The sequence below is a fragment of the Lonchura striata genome, chromosome 14 (genome assembly GCF_050655825.1).
Source record: "Lonchura striata isolate lonStrDom1 chromosome 14, ASM5065582v1, whole genome shotgun sequence".
Taxonomy (NCBI): domain Eukaryota; kingdom Metazoa; phylum Chordata; class Aves; order Passeriformes; family Estrildidae; genus Lonchura; species Lonchura striata.
The window spans coordinates 354994-379919 of NC_140716.1; the positions used below are offsets into that span (position 1 = coordinate 354994).

General features: G+C 41.4%; 2 protein-coding genes across 13 annotated transcripts in view; both read right to left on the reverse strand.

Moving 5' to 3' along the window:
* Positions 1 to 137: 137 nt before the first annotated feature.
* Positions 138 to 16782, reverse strand: LOC144247173 (interleukin-9 receptor-like). 8 transcript variants are annotated; one of them, XM_085591888.1, is made up of 10 exons: positions 15978 to 16070; positions 10300 to 10345; positions 8084 to 8174; positions 7577 to 7685; positions 6122 to 6315; positions 5285 to 5430; positions 4792 to 4966; positions 4432 to 4546; positions 3325 to 3409; positions 141 to 2832 (listed from the first exon to the last, which is right to left on the reverse strand). In XM_085591888.1, the coding sequence occupies exons 3-10, from the start codon at positions 8160 to 8162 to the stop codon at positions 2308 to 2310; spliced, it is 1428 nt and encodes a 475-aa protein (XP_085448014.1). In that variant the 5' UTR covers positions 8163 to 8174; positions 10300 to 10345; positions 15978 to 16070; the 3' UTR covers positions 141 to 2307. The 8 variants fall into 8 exon arrangements, with proteins under 8 accessions (XP_085448017.1, XP_085448018.1, XP_085448014.1 ...); XM_085591889.1 differs by lacking the exon at positions 15978 to 16070 and adding an exon at positions 13883 to 15971; XM_085591891.1 differs by lacking the exons at positions 10300 to 10345; positions 15978 to 16070 and adding an exon at positions 7295 to 7466 and having other exon boundaries at positions 138 to 2832; positions 8084 to 8099.
* IL21R (interleukin 21 receptor) overlaps positions 8093 to 24926 on the reverse strand; it is a 28190-nt gene continuing 11356 nt past the window's right edge. For 2 of the 5 annotated variants that reach the window (XM_085591886.1, XM_085591883.1), the window contains 7 exons: positions 23732 to 23837; positions 22916 to 23112; positions 21142 to 21293; positions 20560 to 20737; positions 19167 to 19308; positions 18267 to 18348; positions 16838 to 17752 (listed from right to left, as the gene is read on the reverse strand). In XM_085591886.1, the coding sequence (XP_085448012.1) occupies positions 16838 to 17752; positions 18267 to 18348; positions 19167 to 19308; positions 20560 to 20737; positions 21142 to 21293; positions 22916 to 23112; positions 23732 to 23837 (1772 nt within the window). Of the gene's footprint in view, positions 8175 to 16751; positions 17753 to 18266; positions 18349 to 19166; positions 19309 to 20559; positions 20738 to 21141; positions 21294 to 22915; positions 23113 to 23731; positions 23838 to 24926 lie in introns of those variants that run through there. The other 3 variants (XR_014958455.1, XM_085591885.1, XM_085591884.1) reach the window with 3 other exon arrangements.

Here is a 24926-nt window from a genome sequence, read left to right on the forward strand (position 1 = left end):
CATAGCCAATATGTCTCCTTATTAGACTGTAGTTCTCTATCTTCCGCTTGAAGGATATGTATCACTCTTAGAGGCAAAAGTCAGCCTTAGAATAGTTCAGAGATTCTCGAAGAAGCTGTGAAAAACCATAGCTTGAACCTAATACCAGTGTCAAAAATGACACAAACACACACAAAACACCAAAAAATTAAAAGAATAAACAAGAGGGAAAAAAAAAAAAAAAAGGGAGGGGGAAGCTATAGTTTGCTTTTTTAGAAAATTTGTAGTATTTCAGTGACTGAATAAAAATGAGGCTTTGTTTTCCAAAGACCTAATTGTATAGAAGAGGCATTCTTGTTTTAGCTACAACAACTAATATTTTTAAGTAATTCCATAAAACCAGAAGCAGTTAAAAGTTCTTAGGAGTTTCACTTGGAGAACTGCTGATGCTGGAATATAATTTCAGCCTTTTAACCATCAGCCTGTCATCATCTGCAGACTCAGTTATTATAGTCTTCCAGTCTTACCCTAATGGACACAAGCAGCACGGTCTTTGACTTTTCATTTTGCAAGTAATTTCTGACTACATTCAATCTCAGTTTTCTTTTGCTTCTCTATAAATGAAGTTTTGCACTCTCCCTTTCCTAGAAGCCTGACCTGCTTCTCCTTACTCATATATGAATATAACTCTCATTTTGCTAATATAACTGGTACAGAATACTTATTAAAAAACCAAGACTTTATGAAGATGGTTATATTTCTGTGCAGATGTTCATAAGAAAGGGCTGCCAAGATCTGATGAATCTAAGATGCAATTGATCTGACAATTTCAAAAAGCATCTCTCAGATTCCGAAGGTTTGAAATTTGGGACAGTACATCAAACTACACTATGGGGTCTAAAAGTTTGGGATCACCAAAATCCTCCAGGTATGTGGCATTGTTTTACTGATTTTCTCATCCGGGGAAATAACAGCAACTGTTAATGGCAGCAACATCATGTTCTTCTCTTGCCGTTAGATTGTGGCAGAGTAATAGAAGCACCCTTGCATATAGTTTTTATAAATTAAAAAGTACCACATCCAGAAATGGGATATTTTTTTCAGGTATCAGAAAAGCCCTTTGATTACAACACTGAAAACTAATCACAGCTATCACCTCCTGTGGCTGTCACACATACCAGACCTTAACTCCTCTATCTGTTCCTGTTTTTCTCACAGATAAACACTGCTCACAACAGTTTAGCACACTTTTTGGGAAGGATTAATCAACCCACTTTGTTTCTTCTAAATGAAATCTTTCTTTGCCTTGTCAAAACTAATCTGTGCTCTTACCAGAGAGACAAAGGAAGCACTTCAAAGAGGAAGGAATTAATATATGTGACTGTGTATATACAAATGTCAGCTAGTTCATATGTATGTGTATATATCTCAGTATGCTTGCTAAAACTGTTGAGCCCATTAAATCTAAGAGATGCAACTAAGACTCCAGAAAACTGCGTGGTAGAATATTAATCACATATAGGATTTTCTGTGTTTAGGGCAGAAAGTAAACCTCCAAAGATTCAGCTCACAAAGGCTGTATTTGTTGTGCAGATAGGCAAAGGACTTCTGAATTCTGGAGAAATAACAGAAGCCCTGGAGAGGCAATGGGCCTGGCCTGTTCTGTGATTAAGTAAAGGTCATTTGTGCTGTTTTATTTTTCACCTTTTTCCATTAAATCAGCCCAGCCACTTAACCTTGAAATAAATTTTTGTTAAAGCAGTACATGAAGCTTAGTTATTGCAAAATAAAAAGTTGCAGCCTTTCAAGATAATAAAGAACAAGGCCTACTGTCTGATTATCTTTAAACAGAGCAATCACAAAGTCTGATCAAATCAGGAATCCCTTTAATTCATCAGTATTATGTTAAGAAGCAGAATTACTTTCTTAAGCAAAAATAGTTTCTCATGATTTTGTGAAAAATCATGCATATTTTTTACGAAATTATGGAGTTTAAATCCTGGTTCATCACATTGAAAATACTGCTGCTTCCAAGAGGCACACAACAATAATAGTTCTTCCTGAGGAAAGCAGCAGGTCACTGCTACCTCCTTGACAAGAGGGTTATTGGATCTTGCAGCCAAGAGGTTAATTTAGGGAATGCCTGTAGGGGTAGTATTTGCTAGACAAGGGACTTAGTCACAATCTACATCTGAAGTACAGAAGTTGAGGATGTGTTTCATATTTGAAACTGTCTACACAGTCACCATTTGTGCCATTTGGGAGGACAGTGTTGGGAGGTGATAGGAGAGCACAAGGAACTTTGTAGGCAGTATTCCTCAGGGAAGGTCACTGATCTTTCTGATGTTTAACATGACTATTGCCATTAGAAAACTTCAGTAGTTCAGCAGAAATCAAACCTCCTGTGGTATCATTGTCACACAAAGTACAATAGTCACTGCCACTGAAGGACACATCTTTTATCCCCAAAGATTCTTGAAGAATAAGAAAGTCACTCTTTCCATGCTGTGAGTGAGAGGGATAATTCCTTCCAACACTAGGGCTCTCAAGGTTGTCTTTAATTATTTCAGAGATTTTCGGGCCAGGGTTTGGTGCGAACAATAGTCCTGGCCTCATCTCTATCTCTTCTGCTCTTATGTACCTGCTGGGGACATACGGCTGGCTTGGACCTGAGGCAAATGCAAAGTTTTCTTCTGCAGTAACCACATCTGTGCTTCCTGTAGGTTTCAATGAGATCTGGGAAATCAGTTCTTGGGTGTTTAGATCAGAAATACTATCTGCATTCACTTTGCTTGAGTTGCTGGTCTCTTCTCTTTCAAGTTGGCTACAAGCCTCATTCGGTCTAACCCAGTCCTAATGAAAGCATCAATAAGCTGGGGTCATTTTGCATAGTTATTTCCAAAATAACTTTTCTTTTTTTATATGTCTTTGGCACAATAACCCAGATGTTTAGTGCAAATCTGACAGGCAAAGTTAGAATAATAGGGTAAAAACTTAGCAGCTAATTTCACAAAATTTTAGAAGAATTTTTACAAGATTACATCACCACAAAATAATGCAAACTGCTGGTATTGCTTTGGTTTTGAAAATGTGCACCTTCTGCATTCAGTCTGAGCTGGGAGCCACTGGAGGAGTTCCACTTTTAAGGAGCAAGAGACTGGACAGAAGCTGTGGTGGGTAGCTAGTATGCGGAAGCAGTAAAATGAGAAACTATAAACTTTCAGGAAGATCAGAATCATGCGTCAGTAACTCTGCTCAGGAGCTAGAATTATTAATTCCAGAAAAAAGAAAATCCTCCTGTCATGAACGGAGGGTCATAAGAAAGAAATGAAATTTATTTCTTACCTTAAAATTCCCATTGTGCAAACTATAGAGTGGCTGAAAGAAAGCAGCTGGCGTGGGAATGTTAAAGCAGATGAGGCTTTTTGCCCTAAAGTGAGAAAACAACACTTTAAAAAATAGAGTTTTTCTGTGTTCTGTATCCATGATATTGGTTAGATGAACCCCACCCCACTAATGTTAGTAAGATTGCACAAGAAGCCCACTCATAATTTCTGACTTCTCATGCAATTATTTTTCTGCCACCTGTGCATGCATTTAACGTTTCTAAGCACTGAAGCACAGTCTCATAAGTTTCTTTGGAATATGTCACAAACTTAATATACTGGTATATTACTCATTATAGACACTGAGCTATTTAAGCATTTGTTTATCAGCTTACTTGATCTAAACCACTGTTTCTGAAAGTGTTTTAAAAGTTCTAGTTTCATTACATTTAAACAGAGACATTCTGCCAGACATCCTTGCCCCTTTATTGGAGTCTATCCAATAAAATATTTTATCATGTGGACATCATGTATTCTGTTTCTCTAAAAATGATGTGTATACAGAGCATAATAGTGTATGTCAAGGTAAAAAAGAAAGATGTACCTATGTTCTGCCAGCATAAAATGTGCAGAGGATTGCTGAACCAAGGTTCTAAAACCACTATTTTTCTCTGTACAACTTGGTCTCAAATGAATCAGAGTCAGTTTATTTTGTCTATATTGGTATTTTACCTACTGACTCCTGCCAGGAATATCACACGTAGCTTAGCATTGACATCAGTTTAACCACCTTTATAGGTTGCTGTGTACTTGCACTTTTAATTTATCTAAATGAAACTTCAAATATTTCCATATGCTTAAATTTCTTTGACTTCAAGATGCCATCGTCCTTGGACTACAGCCAAATTTGGGAGTCCCAAATGTACTTTGATCTCCTTAAGGACTGTATAGCGGGTCATTAACTATCATCAACTGAGGAACATGTTTCATTCCAAGATTTTCAGAGGACCTTTTAGAAATTACTGAGTCTGTGCAGCAGAAACAGGAAGGAAAATTAATATAACAACTCTTGATTTACCCTTTCCAGGCCATAAAAATCAAGGGGAACTTACTGAAAATCACATACCTTGAGGAAAGTTTGCAGTTCCACAATAAATAGAGTAGAGTGCCAAAACTCAGAGGAATGAATAAGTATTGCATAGTTTTGATATTTACAATATTTTCAGAGACTTTTGAGATGTCTAGGAAAAGAATCAGCACAAAAATTTATAACAAAAATTCTGGAAGTCAAGACAGAACCCCAAATAACCAAGCACTGCAAATGAAACAGGCAGCTAAAGGCCTTAAGGAAAATAATTTGGCTATGAATACTTGAAGAAAGCTAGCTCTGATTTGAAAAGTTTCATTTTACCACATATCTTCTCTTTTTTTTGGGAACATGGACATGAAAAGAAATCAAATGAGATGAAAACAACATTCTTTGTACCTGCTTTTTGAAACACTGTCGTCTGGCTCCACTCACTCCATTGACTGTGGTATGACTTCTCATTTTCAGAAACTTTGCAGCGAACTCTTGCAGCATAAGCAATGCCAATGTGGAGCTCTGTGGCTTCAATTTCTACTTGTGGCAATGAACTGGGTAGTGTCTTGTTCAATGCAACCTGCAAAGTATTACAAAGCACTGCTGTTAATGAGATTGGGCAAAAGGATGGTCTTTTAAATACTCATTTTTATTGGTTTTTCCCTTCTCTTTTCTTTTCCATGTTTTCTTTGCTTAGATGCAAGAAGAGGGCCTGAATGATCATGCAGGGTTCATAAAAAGAGGAGATATTGAACTTCAGTATTGATGTTCAATGTAAAATCTCTCAGCCTTAACTGGGAAACCAGAAAGGCCATCCTAAGTCCACTGGTGGAGCTCAGTGGCAAGGCCGTTGTACCCAAAGAAAAAGGTAGGATCACTGTATGCCTCATCCAGTTACCTCCCAGGACATGCTGTACTCCTTATACTGCAACTCATATTGGAGAATTTCAGCGAGGTACCAAGGCACATTCCACACACTCCACCATATCTGGCACTTGCTGGCAGTGGCATTGCTCTGGATGTTCAAAGGTGGATCAAGTTTTACTGCAAATAGAGGAGGCGGGGTTTTTTTCACAGCATTTGGGACACCAGAAAAGAAAATTCATGACATTAGGGTGACTGAAATAATGGAAGATAAAGCTGGGTCTAAAAAAGGGTACTAACACTAGCAGTAGACCAAGTTAGCTTACAGCATCAGAACAGCTACAGATCTGACATAAATTAATGATAACTCCAGTGGTCCCTAGGGTTAATCTTGCAAGAAAAGAACCACTTTGTATATCACCTTCTGCCCTTACAACATACCACAAATATGGTCGTGTTTTGGCCATTTCTCTCTGGTACTAGGCCATGGGACATTCAGTTAAAATCCATGACTCCTCATTACATAATTTCTTAGAGAAAAATAAAACAACAAAATGAAAAAATAATTGAAGCAATCTAGCTGCAGATTACTCAGGGCACAAGAAAACATGGTGCAGATGAGAAGTATTGTTGAATGATACTCCAGAACCAGCCCCTCTGAAGTCCGGGAAAAGTCAGGATGGAGAGACTCAGTGACTGCGTCCTTACTGGTGCAGTTCACACCGTGCACTTTCTGGGGATGGGCAGTCTTGATTGCTTTCATTGTTTTCCCTTGCTATCTTTGAGACATCTTTTGTTAGGCAGCATATCAGACCTGTCCTGAAGCTGCTGGGCAGAGCCTCAGCTCACAGCTGTCCTGGTTCATACTTACTGTGCTTGCGAGGATTGTACTCTGGAAAGGTTATGTATGTCTGATTACATCCAAAGAAGTTTCCTTGGAGAGAGACTCTATAACCATCTGTTTCCAAGATCTGGCTGGCTAAATGAATTGTGCAGTGGTACTGATTCTGCATGCTCTCTGTGGCAGTCAGTTTGCAGCTGGCGTTGTGGCCCTTTGACCAGAGGCTAGAAGAATAAAAAGGCTGAAAGTTTCTTTTAAGTCATACAATTAAGTGCTTTTCAGTTTATGCATGTGTGGCACCTTAGAACAGCATCACACTCTGGAGACCATGAACCTCTCTAGTGCAGACAACAAGCAAACCAGCAATCCAAAAGCTGGATGGATGGCAGGGCTGGATGGTAAGAAGACACCTTCATAACCTTACTGCTGAGAGCACCAGGAATAATCTCACAGTGGTTGCACATAACATCCAGTAGCTGTTCCCTGCTCCCTCGGAAAGTGACAGAGCTGCTGTCATTGCAGGAAAGCAGGTGGGTAGGGGGAAGGAATGGATGGACAGCTGGTTACAAGTGCGTAGTACAGAGGTAAAAATAAGCTGTACATTAAATTCCTCTTTCACTACAAACAAACCAGTACTGACAACAAAATGTGCTCAAAGTTGCTTTGTCTTTTTGTGGTTTAGCCATTCATTAGCAATTTTTTCACATTACATGTGATCCCACAGGATCCTGGGATATCACATATTATCAGCTTGCCCATCTTTCCATGGATTTAAAATCCAATATTAATAAGAATTAGGCTATTTTTTACTTAACCAAAGCAGAATATGACACATCTAACATCAGAGTGGCTTACCCTCATATAACAGTTACTGGTGGTCAAGACAATGTTTCTACATAACCTAAACACATTAAACTCAAGTTATCCAATTAGTTAGAAAACTATTCACCTGATTTCTTCTATTAGGGGAAAAACTATTCAGATAATATTCTAAATCTCTTATTAAAGCTTATAACTGGACTTGTATTTATATATTTACTAATATACATTAAACCATTAGGTGTTTAATTTCTAGGCAAAAAGGAAAGACATTATTAGAAGTTGATTAGGCAGCTTTACAAAAGATGGGTTCTGGAAGTTCCCAGGTCATGGGGAAAAGAGTTCCCAGAGGCCAGGAAGGAAAAGTTCTCTGCTCTGAGATACCTGCCAGAATGGTTCAGTGAAAATATGGAGAGACCACAGCTGACAGGAGATCATGCAGCCATGTGCACTTGACCTTTGCTGCAGCCCCTGAGGCTCTGGGACCACAATAGAGGACAGCTTCTGAGGTCTGGAGTGATGGGGTGGCAGAGCTAGCTGTGCCACAGGTTTCCTGCTGTGGAGAGAACAAAGCCCACAGCTGGGCTCCATCTCTGCTTTTCAGTGCTGTCCTGTTCAAGCCAGGGCTGGGGCTGCTACAGACAGCTCTTGGTGTGCAGCTCTTACTTGGTGAAATGCAGGTGGAAAGGTCCATCACCCATGGGCTTCTCCGTTACCCACATGCAACTCACAGTAGTCACGTAGTTATTCAGGCAGCTCAGGCTGCCAGAGAGCTCTGCAGAGGAAGGAGACCAGAACTGGATTAATATATCATTGGAAGATGCCTTGCTCAGCACACTTAATAAATTCATTACTTGCTAGTACTTCCTTTGCTCACACTGCATCTGATCTTCCTCATCATGTTCTTACGCTGTTGTAACACACTTCACTGCATGAGATGAGTGTAAGATCTTAGTGCAGGGACCTTCGGCAGTGGCTGCACTTTTTCTGGTGCCCAGGTTATCCAGTATATACACGGTACCCTAGGCCTAGCATTGTCAGCCAGCTGTACTGGTTCCTGGGACAGGGCAGTCACAAGATTTTGGATTGCATACTGAAGAGTCTGTGAATGAAAAATGAGCACAAGCATGTGCCTGTGTTTGTACAGTGGACCTATTCCACATCTCCTCTTACCTCTCCCTCTTCCTCCACCAAAGAGCAGCGCAGCAGCAATGCACAGCTGGAGGCCCAACTGCCACACAAGTCTTCCCATTCCAGATAGTATCTAGAACAGAATAATCATTAAGAGCAGTTTTGCTGGTTGTTTTACCAGTAGGTTAAAGCATTAGCTGTATGCTTCTGCCAGCCTGACAAAAGCTGATCCCGAATCTGTCAGATAGGGCACCAACTCAGCTATATAAGTTCTTCTATAGGAACTGTTCTTCTCATAGCAGAAAATAGTACTTTGCAGTAAAGCACCAGCTGCCTGAAAGGAAATCTACAATTCCTGCAATTTTATCAAGGGTGGGAGAATGTGAGGGTGTTCTTTCTTTCTTCCTGCATTTTTGTCATCTGGTTTATGACAATTTAAGAGCAGCAGAGAGCCATAGTGGGTTGGAACCATTGTTCATGTTTCCCAAATCCTGTTTCTGACCATAGTCAAAAACAGATGCTTAGAGAGAATTGTAGCAATAGAGCATAGATGTTCCTCTCTGAACATTCTCAACCTCTGGACATTTGCAGCTCAGGGGCCTCCTGGAGCAATGTTATTTCTGCGTATTCAGGAAACAGATACAGAGAATAACTGATATTATCCTGGTTAAAGCACCCATTGGGAGATATAGAATACTTAGGGCCTAGTCATTACCCCAGTTCACTGAAGGGTTATGCAAGGATGTTTGAAGAGTATCTTCTGCAATATGGGACTCTACATCTCTACAAGGTTATACTGGCCTCACTCTTTCTTTTTAAACAAAAATTCAGTTCTCTGGATTGTTTCCTGATAAAGTTTTAATTTAAAACTATACTTTTTCACTAAAAGTTTCTGATTTGATTATTTCATGGCAACATTTCATATGAAGAATATGGACCTGATCTATTTTAGCAATATGTGGTGTTTTAAAAAGATATTTCCAGTTTGCATTATTTGCTGCTACATGAACATAGCCAATGAGCCCAGCACCACTGCAAGGACAAGGCTGCTCCAAAGAGCCTGAAACCCGGAAAACTTGGAAGTGAGTTTGTAGAGAGAGAGGACTAATCAGGATCAACAAAAACAGTTTCTTGAAAGTTAAAAAAAATATTAAAGGAACAATGTTTGCACTACTTGACTAGCATAGACACTGAACTGAGCTTTACAGCTAGGGTAACAAGAGGGTGGAATGTTCAGTCTCAAAAGAGCTTGGGTTAGTTATTATAAGGAAAAAAAAAAGAAAAAAATACCAAACACAACTTGCCAGAGATTATGATCTCTCTTTCAGAAGAAGCTGGGGAAAAGGAAAGGAATGTCAGTACAGGAGAAAAAAATAAGTACAGCATTAGCACAGGACCAAGTGTATATAGCCTGACTATAGAATAATATTGTGATTTCTAACCAACAAAGGATCTGAAGCAGTCTGGAATAGAAGTGTGCAAGAAAAAGTCTATGCTTAGCAAGGGCTGTGATATAGTAATCATTAGGATTGTTTTACTGAAGAGATTAAGTGAGCTGATCCATGACCAAGAATACCCTTCCAGCTGTGAATTTCACAAAGCTAGACAACAGCATCCATGTATAACTTCTTGCATGTGATTATGCCTGTTTCCCTTGTCTGAATTAAATTGTAAAATAATTACGATGTTTCAGAAACTGATTAAGAGAAAAGGAGTATTTCTGCTTTCACTTCACCACCTCTTCATTTATGGGTTTTTCATAAATATCCTGTTTTGCTGCAGACTCTCTTCAGGGTGGGGGTTGTTGAGAGGAAGCGTCACCATTAGCTGATTTTAGCCAGGAGGATGGGAGGCATTAAGTCTCTCGTGCTTATCATTCTAATCAGGTTTTCTTATGGTCCCTGTCATAAATACAGTAATACTGACTAAATATGAAATAGAGAGAGCTGCATTAAGTAGAATTATTCAAGTGCTTACAAGAATTTGTTCAGGCACACAAACAAGTAAACAAACTCAGGTCAAGATAAGTAAACCAGGAAAGAATGTTTCCAGGTAATTGCTACTAATTTGATAAACTCCCCCACTCCCACGAAGAAGTTCTCTGCTCAGTTCCGTAATGTTTGAAATATTTTAGACCTTTCTGGCTGTCTAGCTCCCCTGGAAAAAAATACAGCCAGTTTAAATGCAAATTTTTGTGTTAGAAACCATAAGTGTTAGTCATAATTAGGTCATGGAGCACTGAATTCTGAAAGACTTACCAGAAAATAATTTCAGGAGGTAGCACATAACCAGCTGAATGAGATTCTGCAGTACATTAATACAATTAGAGGAGCTAACAAACAGACTGTGGATACATATCAATTAAAATAAAAGTTATTGCAGCTACATGTAGCATTTGAAACACAATTAATTTCTTCTGTTGGAATCAAGATTTTAAACAAAAAATTGCTGTCAATATGAAAATACTTCTGAAAAGGGAGGTGTGAATGATTTAGTCCTGGATAACTTTACTCAGAAATCAACAATTAGAAACCAAGTAAATCTCTTTAACTTAGCCAAAGGAAAGGCTAAGTAGTCATTTCACACCAGCCACTAGTATCTTACATGAGGAGATGATTTCAGGTAGGAGAGAAGTATTTTCTTTTCTTCTTTTTTAAATCTATGAGAGAAAGATGGAAAGAGTCCAGTAGTTGGACACTGAAGGTAAATACAATTAGACAGAAACTAAATTAAGAATTTTTACAAAGGCAAATTATCTTTATTGGCTGAAACCTCTTGCCTAAACATATGCAAGACTTGTAGTCTTTCTATTAGCTCAGATGGAAGCCCAGTACAGGAAGTGCAGGTACAATTACAGCAGCTTCTAGCAGTGGAAGACAAACTTAGCTGGATGTCTTGGGGACCAGACTGCTTGCTGCTTTCTTGTGTTCTAATGTCGAGTTTCTGCAGCACTGCAAAGTTGTGGGCGAAGGCAGAAAAGCTGTATGAGAACTAGAAAGGAGAACCACCTTCATTCTGCAGGAAAGAGGCAAAATGTCTCAGATGATGCCCTGAAATGATACATCAGGTATGCTGCCAGCAGTCCATCAGCACCTGGAGGTGGTAGTGATTTTGATTTCCAAAGTGGTCTCAAGTTGGTTGCAATGGTGTTTCCATCCTTTCTGTATGTTTCCAGGGCAGAATTCTGCCTGTTACCTGCTCAAGGAAATGAGGCCTTGCATCTGTGCCTTTCCCCTTCCCTCCTGTGGTTCCTGTCTCCACTTCCCAAAAGCAATTTTAAGTTATTTTAACCAGAATTTGTACAACACAGATTTTCCAAATGCTCTCAACTGCTTATTAATAGAAACACAGACGACTGAATGTTATTGCTATATCTATCACCTGAAATTAATATTCTGGGATTTACCCCCAGATTTGGGGTCCAATTGAACACACAATAAAAAGATAACATTTTCTCATAAGAATTTATAAGGTGAAACAAATTATTTGACAGATACCACTGAGAGAGGAAGTAGTGCAAGCAGTTGACAACAGCCTCAGCATGTGGGTAGCCAAGATATCATCTAGGTTTCAGAAACCCTGTAAAGCAGAGCTTTACAGGGAGACTTGAAGAATGAGGTTGATGTAGCCCAAGAGAATTGTAAGCAGCACCTTCAATGTGTAAGCAGTAGCATGGAGGATGATTAGGAGAAATAGGTTTAATGATCTAATGGGAGGCAGAAGCTGACAACATAGAGTTAACTTCTAGATGGGGAAGTGAGAGATGACAAGAAGGCAAGAAGAGGCTGTCAGTGATTTTAAAATTGGGGACAAGAAGCTTATGCTTGATGAGATAGAGAAAGAGAGAAGAAATGTATAGAAAAATGTAACGGGCTCAAAGGGATGGACATAAAACAGGATTTTTGTGTCTTTGACTTTTGGATGGCTACAAGTAAGATCAGTTTTACAAAAGCCTGATAAACATGATGTATCATATAAGAAGAGCATGAGCAAGGATTTTGCATGGAGATATGTGCATAAGATTCTTCAATATGCTTGGGTATTCTTTGATATATATGCTATTATATGCCAGCCTGCAGCAGACAGCTGGGAGTTCTAGGGTTTATTCCACTTCTATACTTTTTAATAAGGTATATTGCTTAATCAATGTAATTTTTTTCTTGTTGCAGCTCATTCACATGATCTTGTATGCTCACCTGAATCTTAGAGGAAGTCAGAATTTTCAGGATCTGGACTCTTTCAAAATGTGTCTTGCTCCTTCTTGCTCCCAGAGCAAGATTCTAATGTTGACAAGACACTTGACAAGGTCTAGCAATGCATGTTTGCAGCCCAGAAAGCCCATTGTATCCAGGGCTGCACCAAAAGCAGCATGACCAGCAGGTTAAGGGAGAGGATTCTACCTCTCTACTCTGCTCTTGTGAGATTCCCACTTGCAGTACTGTGTCCAGTTCTGAGGTCCTCAACCTAAGAAGGGCATGGAGTTGCTAGACCAAGTCTGGAGGAGGCCACAGAGATAATCAGAGAACTGGAGTCCCTCTGCTATGGAGACAGGATAGGAGAGCTCGACTTGCTCAGCTTGGAGAAGGCTCCAGGGAGAACTTAGAGTCTCTTCCAGTACATAAAAGAGCTATTAGAAAGCTGGAGATGGGCATGTAGTGATGGGGCAATGAGGAATGGCTTCCAACAAGCAGAGGCCAAGGTTACATGGGGTATTGCATAGAAATTTTTCCCTGTGAGGGCAATGAGATACTGGCACAAGTTGTCCAGAAAAGACATTCCTACCCCATCCCTGGAGGTGTTCCAGGTCAGGTTGGATGGGGTTTGGAGCAACCTGGTCTAGTGGAAGGTGTTGCTGCCCATGGCAGAGGATTTGAAGATGTCTTCCTACTGAAGCCATTCCAGAATTCTGTGATACAATGAGTGGTGCACAGTGGGAGCAGACACAGCAGATCTGGACCCTTGAATGCTCTGTTTCATTCCTTACATCTTAGCAATTAGTCATAAATGACCTGCTCTCCCTTGGCCATAATCCCTTCCTTTGCTTATGTCTCTTCCAGAGGCAGCACCAACAGGCACTAAAAAAAGATAGGACACTGACTAGCACCTACAACATAAAACAGTGACAGACAATAGCATGCCTGTACCAACAGGTACACCCCTTCATCCACTAAGATTACCAAAAGTGCAGAGTCTCCAGAACAATCTGTCAGGATAGTATGTACAATGGGAGGGGTATCCATTGTAAACAATAATCCCTGCCTATAAGAAAAGATTTTTGTGGGTCCTTTAAGAAAAATCTACCTTCTGAATATCTAGGCCTCTAAGCACTCATCTGACAGAAACAGATCAAATGTGCGTTTTCCCAATAATTTGATGCTCACAAACAGCCATGTACTTTTAGATGTGATATACTTGGATCCCAGAAAGAAAGCTGCTACAAAGGATGACTGCAATAAAGCAATATTCATACACACACACACACACACACATACACATATATACATACATTTAAAAAGTGTGTTTATGTCTGCAAAGTCCCAAACACTGAGGACTATTTTGGCTGGATTCCTTTACATTCATCTCTTGCACTCAGAGAGATGTTCAAGATGGCCCTTCTCTCAAGCACAATCCATCAGAATTATTGCAATAGTGGTGTTTTGTGCTCAGCAAACTATCAGAACAAAAGTGCAAAAACACTTCTGGTCTTCAGGTTCCTAATTCAAGAAACAATATGGAATTCCACATTTAGATTAAAAAATATTTTCAATATTTTGCTCAGTAGAGGTCCCCTAACATTACATACTGGAATGCATAGAACAGAAATATGGTAAACCGTCTTACCAGTTCAAAAGAAATGTCACTTTTCACCCTGCTTCTGTCCCTTGATAGTTTAAGCTGTGTGGTTTAATGATCAGGCAGTAGCAGCAGTGGCATAATAAAACAGATCTTACTGTACCTGATTTTAAAGATAATCTCAAGAACCAATGAAAAACTGCTCTGATTATCAGATTGAGTTAAAGTAGCTATATATGTAATTTCTCATTAGTCATGGAGAAACAGGAATTTCTGCTAAAGGGTTAACATTTAAAAGGCCAAGTAATTTTCTGAATAGAAAAGTATCTGATTGCAACTTTTTGCCTAATTTCCTAGCCCTGTGTGGATGTGGAGCTAAACTGTTTTCACCCAAGTCCTGTGCCCAACTGTGCCCAGACCCCTGCAGCATCCCGAAGCTGCCCTGTCCTGTTCTTCCACTGCCGATTGCTGCACCGTATTCAAAGGGCAGCTCTGGAAGCAAAGGCAAACAACCATTGCAGTGCTTCCTTGTACTGATCCTAGAATGTATAAAGAACAGATCTTCCCATGCCCAGCAGCAATGATGCAATGGCAGTGTTACAGCCAGGATCCATCAAGTACATCTCTAGTGCCAGAGAACAGAAAGAGAGAAGCAGTCAAAGAAAAAATTGAGTAACAGTCTGTCAGTATCAGCTTCTGGGTCCAAGAGACAGGGAGGCAAGGGCCATGCAGAAATGGAGATGGACATTTCCAAGTTGGTACATCAGAATGGATTGAGGTGCTTCTCTCAGTACCTGCTTTTTGACCCTATTGCTCCTGGGGAAAAGAAAAATTCCAAATCAGAACTGCTACATCAGGGACATTTTCAGTTTACTCCTAAGAGGCACTGAAAACCCCCCACCTCAAACCCCTCCACATCCACAGTGACAACTCACTGACCAAAATCTTAATTGTTATGCCTTGCTTCAAAGGGAACAGCTTCCCTTATTTTAATACCCTTGTGTCACGCACTTGTTCGTTAAGTCTGTCTCCTAGGGTGAGCAGAGATAACTTCCAGCCCAACATAACACCAAACCACCACCGTCTATCAGATGTACAGCCAGATAGTCTTCCAGTAACAGAAGCAGTTCCTCCAGCAGTTCTGGGGCCATCAGCACAAACGGAAACAGAGCACACAGGACTGAGATGTAAAGGGCCCCAGAAAAACAAGCAAGTTTCTCCCTTAAGCAGCCTGGGGTCAATTACCATGGTGTAGTTACTGAAGTGAAAAGAACTGTGAGATGAAGCTGCAGCAGACTGTGCCGAGACCATCAGAAACGCTTCTATCCAGTACACATTCGCACCAACACAATCACAATGCAAGCAGCCCTCGTGGGACCGTGTGGGGCAGCCAGCTCTTCAGGGCAGTGAAGCTGGGGAGATTCTCTGCTGCCTTGTGGAAGGCATGAGAGGGACAGCATGCCTCAGCACATGAAGACAACACCTCCCATGACTTATCACAGCAAATGACAAGAAAAATGGAAAATAAGGAGGGAATAAACCAAAGAAGCTAATATATCTTAGAGCAGTTCCCAGGAAGCCATTGAACTAGGGATGTATTGAGGGAGTAATAACAACAAAATGGACAAAACTAAGTCATGTAGGTCCAAAATCAACATAGGAAATACCATGGTGCATCTGAACAATCAAACCAGAGGATGTGGATGTAATGCAGTACTGTGCCAACACTCACCTATGAAAATATCAGCTTCTCTTTACTATAGTGCTCTCTCCCATTTAGGGAGCTTTGGGGTTGCCTATAGTCTCAGGTAAGAGAAGGGCGTGAGGGAAGGGAATTTATTGGTATCACAGCAACAACAGATGATTACTACACTGGAAACATGCATCATTCATCACAAAGGTTCTCTCAAGATATGACCTTCTGGAGCCAAGCAGTCTATGGGTTAGCAGCACTATGCCTATGTAAGATTACAGTCTTCACATTCAATTTCAGTATTACTTTTCAGTGACTTTTAAAGACAATTATCCTGAACAAATCAGCGATGTGGAGATGTCAGAGAGAAAAACAGATTCAAAGTTACAGTGCAATTTCATATTTGGCTTTATTAGCTAGCAGAAATTGCTCAAATTTTGTGCTACTGACCTTTAACTGCAGCAGAGCAAGTCCAAGGCAGAAGTGGCAGGCATATCCAGGTAGGACAATGTTTCGATAATTTTGGCAAAATTCTAAAAGCTGCTCAATTAAAATGCTTGAAAAGTGCAGGGAGAGAGTCTGACTCAATAGAAAAGCCTATTAGGGAGAGTTTGTTTAGAATTCGATATATTTTGAAGTCTTTTCATTTGCAGACTCCTCCTGGAAAGTTTTTGTGAAACCTGAGTTGTGCTTAGTCTCTAGTACACTCATTTCTGCAATGATTACATAAGAATTAGTTTTGATCCTCATGGACAGGTTTGGAGCCCTCCGTAATTGACAGACTACTACAGCTGAGTTTAAAGAGCCAAAAATAGTAGAAGGACGAGTAACATCACATGATTGGAAAGGTAGGGGAGCTTTGACATAGCAAACATGCCTGCCATGGGTTATGATTCTGAGGTTCCATGTGCAGCCAAACCCTTAAGTCATGTGAGAATACCAGGGAAAATAACTTAAAGTTCTGTACTCTTTATAAGGTTACTGCAAAAAATTTTGCATATCTATATAAGCCAAAGGATAATTTTCAAGATAGAGGGGTTTTTTTCCTGGCATTTTTCTGACATTAAGGGAGGGTTGATATATGATTCTAAAAAAGCCCAAAACCCAACAAAACTCAGGAACAATCAATCACAACAAATTTGAGACATTAGTAGGATAAGTGGGAATAGAAACAGGCATATTTCTGTCATCCTAACAGGTGACAGTTTATGCAATAGAGCTTACACAAAATAAACTTTGTTTCTCTTCTGAATTTTGCTAGCAGTTTGCTCCTGGCACACTATGGAAAAGGCCCCACACTCATCCAGTCCTTAGTTTGTCTGTGTCCCACTGATAGGGCTCTCAGAGCGACAGGAGACCCACTGCTTGACGTAGCTACGTGTAAAGTCTTGCCCCTCCTGCTCAAGAGGGATGGGCTCACAAATGGTCTGACTGTTTTGCCCAAATTCAGAGTCAACTGGACTTCCACAATCTGAGTCCACAAAGCCACTATCAATAGTGTCCAAATCTACACAGATCAAAGGATAACAGTCACCAGGCTTTGTATTGTGAGGGAAGAAGTCATAGGAGCCTTCACTGTAGGAAACACTTTCACCATCAGGAGAAGGTAGAGAACCTGGATTTTCCAAATCCCACTGATAAGGCTGCAAACAAAGGGCTTCTAGGATGCTCCCCACCCCTCCTTCCACTCCCCTTTCTCCTTGCTGGTTGACTGGGACACTTGTGCTCCTCAGGTGGTCTGTGGACACAGAGCCTGAAGCAAGTATTTTGTCCTGTGTACTTAGATCAGCCAAATGCAAGTCACTGGATAGCTTTCTGTCTTCCTCATCAAGGTTAACCTTGGGGTAACCAAGTTCTCCAGCACTATCATCTTCCTTGTTGGTATGCTCATGTTCCCTGTACACATGGTTACAACTGCACTGGCAGTTACAAGATGCAAATTCATCAGCCACAGTCACTGTATCAATCGACAAGTGCCCATATGACTGGTCCTCAGTCCCACCACTACTGTTTACACTACACCACAGCAACTGGCTTTCATGACCTGGGGTAGTCAGGCAAGACACACAGGGCTTGCAAGGCAGATTCTTTCTTAGCTCATGCAGCTCTTCCTGTGGGGTGCTGTTGGAAGGATGCATGGTGTAAACTTCTAGGACTTCTGGAAGGACTATTCCCCATTCAAAGAAATCAAAGGTCATTTTCATATGGGATGCACCAACCCACTTCTGCAGAAAAAGAAACACAGGGAGAGAGAGGTTACCATCACAAGGTTTGAGGTTCCACAGAAAAAACCAAATTCCCTACACTTTTGGAGGCAAAAACTAAACTTTAAAATCACTGACTCCTCCAATATAACAGGAGGATGCTGTTACTATGAGACATGGGCAACTGCAGGAGAACTAACTGAAGTAATTGAAAATAATCAGCTCTGAGAGTTTTGCATGGCTTTGCAGTTTTCTCTGACACTCCTGTCAGTATCCCAGGCTTCAGAAATCACATGAACTCTGCTCACAGATTGAGACAACACTTACACAGAATAAGGAGTATAAATGTAACATAAAGGCTTTCATGGCACTGAACAGATACTGGAAACCTCTAGTTCTTATATCTGGAGACATTTGGCATTCATTTGACATAGATTTCTCCTTCTACTGCCCTAATGAGAATCCCTTGCTCAGGATAGCATGATGTCCTTTTAGTTTGTCTTGTACTCCACTCACTTGTGCAGCTCATTATTACCTTAAAATCTCCATTATGAGCCATGTAAAGAGGTTTGAAAAAGGGAGCAGGGTCTGGGATGCAAGCCATCTTATTCCACAAGCTGGAAGAGAAAAGAAAAAGGCTTTGGGGTTAAGCACACATTACAAATGCAAAGCAAGGCATCTCCAGATCCATTTAAAGCAACTGGAATCACTTGCCCAGCCTTGTGAGTTAGCAAGCAGCTGAGTTTCCAAGGATGTCTTGTGCTGCCAGAGCCATCTAATAGCCTCCCTTGTGAACCTCACTAGAGGTGAGACCTCAGCACTTGCACACACACATTCACACTAAGGTAAGAGGTTCCAGTTTTTTCCTTCCTGGAAAAGCACCAAATGCTAGAAATGCATTTTCACTGAGTCTGAGCTGGTTTGTGGTCTGCAGGCCAGACCTTTTCCTTATACAATTCCTCTGTGGACCTAGGCTGTGCCAGCCCTATTGCTGCACCAGCCCAGCCCTCCTCCATGTCAGCACCTCATATCTCTTCAAGGGCATAAGAAACCTCTGAGAGGGACAGAGGCCTCCAGCCAGCACTGGGGGACCTATGTCAGCTTTGGAAAGGGGCAGCTAGCTCTGGCTACTGCTCTATCTGGCAACTGCAGAGCACAGACAAGACCAGGAGAGCAGCTCGGAAGGCTGTGTGGTCCTTGCTTCATCCCCATGTGCAACCATCTTGGCCCAGCCAGCTGAATGGCAGCAGAATCCCAGAGAAAAGCAGGTCACTTGGGGCAGTACATCAGCCAGTGACCATTCTTGGCTGTCCCTTACAGGCTCATAGCTGCCCACCCATAGATATACAAGACTCAAGGAAGGCTGCATATGAACACCTCATCTTTAACAAGATAGAATAAAAGCATTAACTCATGCCTCCTGAAGCATTCTTACCTCTGCTGTTTGGCCAGAAATGTTGTGATTGAGGCCATGATTGCCACGACAATACCAAACAGCAACAGCCATTCCATGCCTGCCGTCTGTCTCACTGCTGAAGAAAGAGACGAGTCATTCAGGCTCACCTTGCATTTATACCCTGATCAATAGACAGGAGAAGGTTAGGGGAAAAAGCATTTGGAATAGAAAATGTTGTCAAGCATTGGAATGGACTGCCCAAGGAGATGGTGAAGTCACTATGCTTGGAGGTCAAGAGACTGGACATCGCTCTTAGTACTATGGTCTAGTTGATTAAGTGACCATCAGTCAAAGGTTGGACCTGATGATCTTGGAGGTCTTTTCCAACCTAATTGATTAATTTCTATCCCAGAGTCTCTCACTGGGATATTGAGGCTGTCACCTAGGCATCAGTACTCCAGACAGGTCTGAGGGTGTTCAGAGATGACAGCATCAATGAAAGCAGCAGAATGTCAGCCCTATGACCTGGCTGCACCACAGATAGACAGCCAACATAGTTAGGGCGGGACAGCTCCTTCCCGCAAAGACCCCTGGTGTTCTGACTCCTAGTTAGGGACACCTCCACAGATGATCTGTGAAGTGAAAGAGTGTGGTTGATTAGAGACAAGTGTTGACTAGATGCTGGTTTGGTAGCTGCTCTCCACCTGTGATGAAAAGGAACACCTTTGAGATCCAGAACTTGGATATCCCTTAGCAAATGGAGCCTGGCTATGCTGCCACTGCATCAGGTAAACCCTGTAATACTTCAGTTTGAGCTGCAGATCAGTGAGAGCAGGGAAGCTCAGCACATACTGCTGGCATTGACCACAGTAATTTTGCACCTGCTCTATTGGAGCAAAGGCTCCTTATTTTCATAATCTCTGTCCTACCATGACACGCATCCATGTAGCTCCACTTACTGTGAACTCCCTGCAAAGAACTGCAGAGTGCACCACTGCAGAGTGGTGGCTACCAAACAAAACATCCATGCCCAGCATGACCCAACATCACAGTCCAGACCCAGAACTCAGGTTTGAGAGCAGGATCCCCCTCCCCTCGGCTGAAGACAACACTAAGACCCAGTAGAGCTCTCCCCCATTTCTGGAAGCTGAAAATAGGACCCTGGACATTTGACACTGAAAAGAAAGCTGGAGGCTGGCACTCCTGCAAGTGGTATCGAAATGTACAGCCAACCCCACCAAACACTCTTCTTTTGCCACACAGTGAGAACATCAATATTGACAGCCCAGGTTTGGGGTCCACATAACCAGTAAGGAAGCTAACCATACCTGTCTTCACTGGACTGTTTAAAATTTGTTCTAATTAATTAGATTTTATTAAATTTCTGGAAGCATTTTCTAACACTGGACTAATTGAAAGGGTAAGCATGTACCGGCAGGGCTGGTTTTCAATGACAGCGGAGAACTCCATTCACTCCAAAAACCACCATAGCCACTGTCTTCCCGGGGTCGAGCTCTCACTTGGAACTCGTACTCAGTGTTTGCCTGTAGTTCCCACGGCAGGATTACCAGTGTCCGTTTATCTTCATGAACAGCTTTAATCTTCTGAGTCTGTGAATGATTAAATACCAAACACTAGAGTGACTGCTCTTACTTTGCTTGCACTGCTGCACAGTGAGGATGCCTGCAAAGCAACCTCTTCTGCTTCCATGTTGTTTCTGCAAGGCCATGCTCTGACTGGTCAGCAGCTGCATGCAATCATGGGGGAGCCTTCCAGGCAGCACAGCATGAGAATCAAATGAACTATCAGTCTTCCTCACAGGATCTAATATTCTCATACAGCTTCTGCTTCTCAATTAAGTTTTTGGTTTGCTTGTTTTCAGTCCAGTCAAGCAGAGAGACATTTTTTCTAAACCATGATAACCTTTCTTTCCCACCAGTGCTACTGTCCTAATTGTGCTGGCCTCCTCTTTTCTGGTACATCCTACTTGATAGTAAACTGACATCTCACTTACCTCCCAGGTGTCTGTTTTTCTTTTGTAACGCAGCTGATATTCCAGCTCCTCATTCAAAAAGTAGAAAGAAGAGTTGTGGTAGATGGTTTCCCAAGATATATTGTAACCCTCTGAGAACAAAGCGGTCAGGTTGAATGGAGGCTGTGGTTTTACTGAAAGACAGGATGGTGTTACCTTTCATGAGATTACTACAGTGAAGAGATGGCCCAACATGGTATCAGCAATGCAGAGTGAGCAGGGAACAAAGCTGCCCTGGCAGTGGTGGGCCTTCCTACTCTAGAGAACATTCACAGCACTCCTGTCCTCAGCCCTACACAGAACCTCACATGTGAGGAGTATAATGAAGTCAGGACAACATTTCTCTGAATATATCTTCTGCTTGTCTCTGAGCCTCCTCTGCCTATAGAGAAGGTCCTGGGAGATTATGTAAAATGTAAAGCACCTTGTCCTTCTCATGACATAAAAGAACTCTGTGTAGTCATGATCAATCACAAGATAGGGGAAATACCCCTCAATGTAACAGAGTAATGAGGAAAAGCTGAGGTTAGGGGACACTGCATAAACCCACTGCAATTCTGTGTCCCATCTGCTCAAAAAGCAAGCTTTTGTATCCCTGCAGGGAGTGTTCATATATAGAAATTCAGTGATGTAAAACTCCAGCAGTCTGCAGGGTCCACCACTGAGCTATGATGCCTTTGGATGAGGGCCTCTAGGAGATAAGCAAAGCACCACTACTCCATCTCTATTCTGTAAGTGGGAGCAAGGAGGCTTCCTGAAATGTTAACGTATTTGTCAAAAAGATGACACTTCTCAAGTAAAGTTTCAGAAGCAGCCAAATAGGAAAATCCTTTTCCTATATCTGTGTGGTACCCATCTGCCTGGCTAATCACTCCTTTTCTTTAAAGTTTGATACACAGCCCAGAACCAACATTCCACTAAGTCAGATACATGACTGCATTCAGTCTTGGTGTCATGCAGGAGAAAGGATTAGGAATTGCCCCAGAAAGGGGAACTGCCACATCTAGTACATCTGGGACACCTTGTGCCACCCAAAATAATGTCATGTTGGTTCAGGTGTTCACTGCAAAAGCCTTTTGGGAGCCTCCAGCTCCTTGGATATTACAAGACAGCTGGAGAAAGACTTTTGACAGGGGCATGTAGTGATAGGACAAGGGGTAATGGCTTTATACTGGCAGAGAACAGGGTTAGATGGGATATCAGGGAGAAATTCTTGCCTGTGAGGGTGGTGCACAGGTTGCTCTAGCACAGGTTGCTCAGAGAAACTGTGGCTGCTCCATCCCTGGAAATGTCCAAGATCAGTCTGGATGGGATTTGGAGCAACCTGGTCTAGTGGAAGGTGTCCCTGCCCATGGCAGGGAGTTGAGCTGAATGACCTTTAAGGTCTCTTCCAACCAAAACCATTTTAAGGATTCTGTGATTTGTGACATTTGTTATAAAGTAATTCCTCCTGCCCTTTAGAATCTAGCCAAGAACAAGCTCTTGCATAGCCTAGGTATGAGACTGGTCTAAGGTGGATATTTATCACCTACTGCTTCATGGGGAAAAGGAATTTCTGCACAAAAAGCCTGGACCAAGCCAGCTCGAAGTTCAGCCTCAAGCATAATAGCAATAATAAGAGCACAGTGCTTTATGTAGATGAGTATACCCCAAACATAGCCCCAACACTGCTTGCTGCCAATCTCACTCCTTGTCTAGACTATCCTAGCACATAAAGTCAAACAGTATTTATGGAATTCACCATTTTTATACTTACTGTTGTCTGACAAATAAAAGTCTTTGGAAAGCACGTGTTGCCTATCAGCTACCTGTGTAACATCCACCTGTACTTTGGTATCTGCCAGGAGTTCAGTCATGTCCACAGTGCACATGTACTGTGTGTGACTGGTGTTTCTTGACAATTGCAGGAGACTGCAGGCAGCCACAGTGTTTTCTGGATCTTCCTCAGGAACCCTAAAAAAGCCAAAACAAAGAAGTCTGCATATATCACATGCTGTAGTTGGATTAATTCGTTGCTGAACCACCAGGCAAAGGAGATTATGAAAATGAAAAATCAACATGTTCAAATAAAAATTTTCTGTGAACTTCAGCATTTTTCCCCCTTCTACTTGCTCAGCTTAGCATCTTTGACAGGAATAGGAAAGTGTTTCTGGAAAGGAAAGGTGCTCCTTGGGGCTACACAGTCCAAGACTGCATCCACTTCCTTGCTAGGGCATAACAGCAGCAGACTGGACAATCTACATGAGCCCTGCCAATGCACAGGGGTGAAATTTCACTTTTAACAGCAGCAAAGGGCAAGGTATTCACATGGTAGCAAAGAAGGCAATGCTAAGGAAGCTGGAGTCAGCATAGCAGTCATCAGCAAGAAGCACAGTCAGTGGAGACAGGAACCAGGGGTCCTTTGCAAGGGAAGAAGTTAGTTTGTAACTGAACTGAAAAATACCAAGCGAAAAACCAGCATGGCAGCAAAAACAGGATTTCTATCTAACAAAGAGGAAGGAAGGTCATCACTGTGCTATGGCCATGTGGAGGCTCCTGCTAATTGGACTTTGCTCATCCCACCAAGACATACCATGTAGCAGTGAGATTGTATGAACCAGCACCCAACTCATCTTGCAGGATACAGGACAGGGTCTCTACATAGTCCACAAAACAAGTGAGGTTTTCACAACATATAGCTGTAGGTTTGGAAAGAGAAAACACAATATCAATATGTTGATAAATCAACATATGCACTCCTCAGGGCTCCCACTAAATCTGAAGGGAACAGACCAGTCTCTGACAACCATCCTCCCTCCCACTGAAAGTCTCCAGTTTTGGAGCATAAGATGTGTTCCAACTCTACAGGGTGACAAGACATTGATGGCAAGATAAGTGTCAAACAAAAACCTATTAAAAACATTGTGGTAGCCAAAATCAGGAAATGCCCAAATTGTGACTCTCATAGAATCACTGCAGCAGAGTCACGTTTCTGCAAGAACCTTAGTTTATACGGCACATAGAAGAGGATTGAAACCCAGTAAGAAACAGTAGCAGATTCAAACATTTTAATGATACCACTTTCTAAATTAAGTAATGTTCATTGCTAGTCTAGTTTTCTTTGTACATATACATAGCACTTCACACATTTTTTTCAAGTGTTATTTTAGTAATTTTTTCTTTGCCATTCTCTTTTCTGTTTTCTAAAGCTTGATATCTTCAGTATCAATACTTTTTATGTCCAGCTCCAGAGTCTTGAAGTATGTTTTTCATTAAATTTGGGAATAAAAAATACTGCAAATTTATAATTACTATAATTTCTATAAAACATTCTGATAAGCACAATTTATTAATTACAGACTTCTCAAAAGAATTTTAAATGCAATTGTAGAACTTATACTGGTCATTAGGAAAATCAAGTAATTTTTTGGAAGGGGTCACAAAGCAGCATTTATACTCTTTGTACTTGTTCTGTGGGAGCTCTGCTCACAGAGCAGTATCCACTATGTGTTCTATAAAAGTACAATTGTCCTGTACATAACACACTTTTCTCCCTGGATTTCAAGGCAGAAATTATAGTAGCACAGTGAGAAATGTCTGCATTGATGAGTCCCCTCCTGACAGCTTCCTGGGCTGACAAGAACCATCACCATTACACTGGGAATGGTTGAATGAGGAAAGGCCTGAAGGAGCTGCAGCATGCCATGCTGGTTCACACCATTCATTTCAGACACATAAAGAATTAACCATTTTCGATGGGAATAAAATAGCCATCATCTATGAAAAGA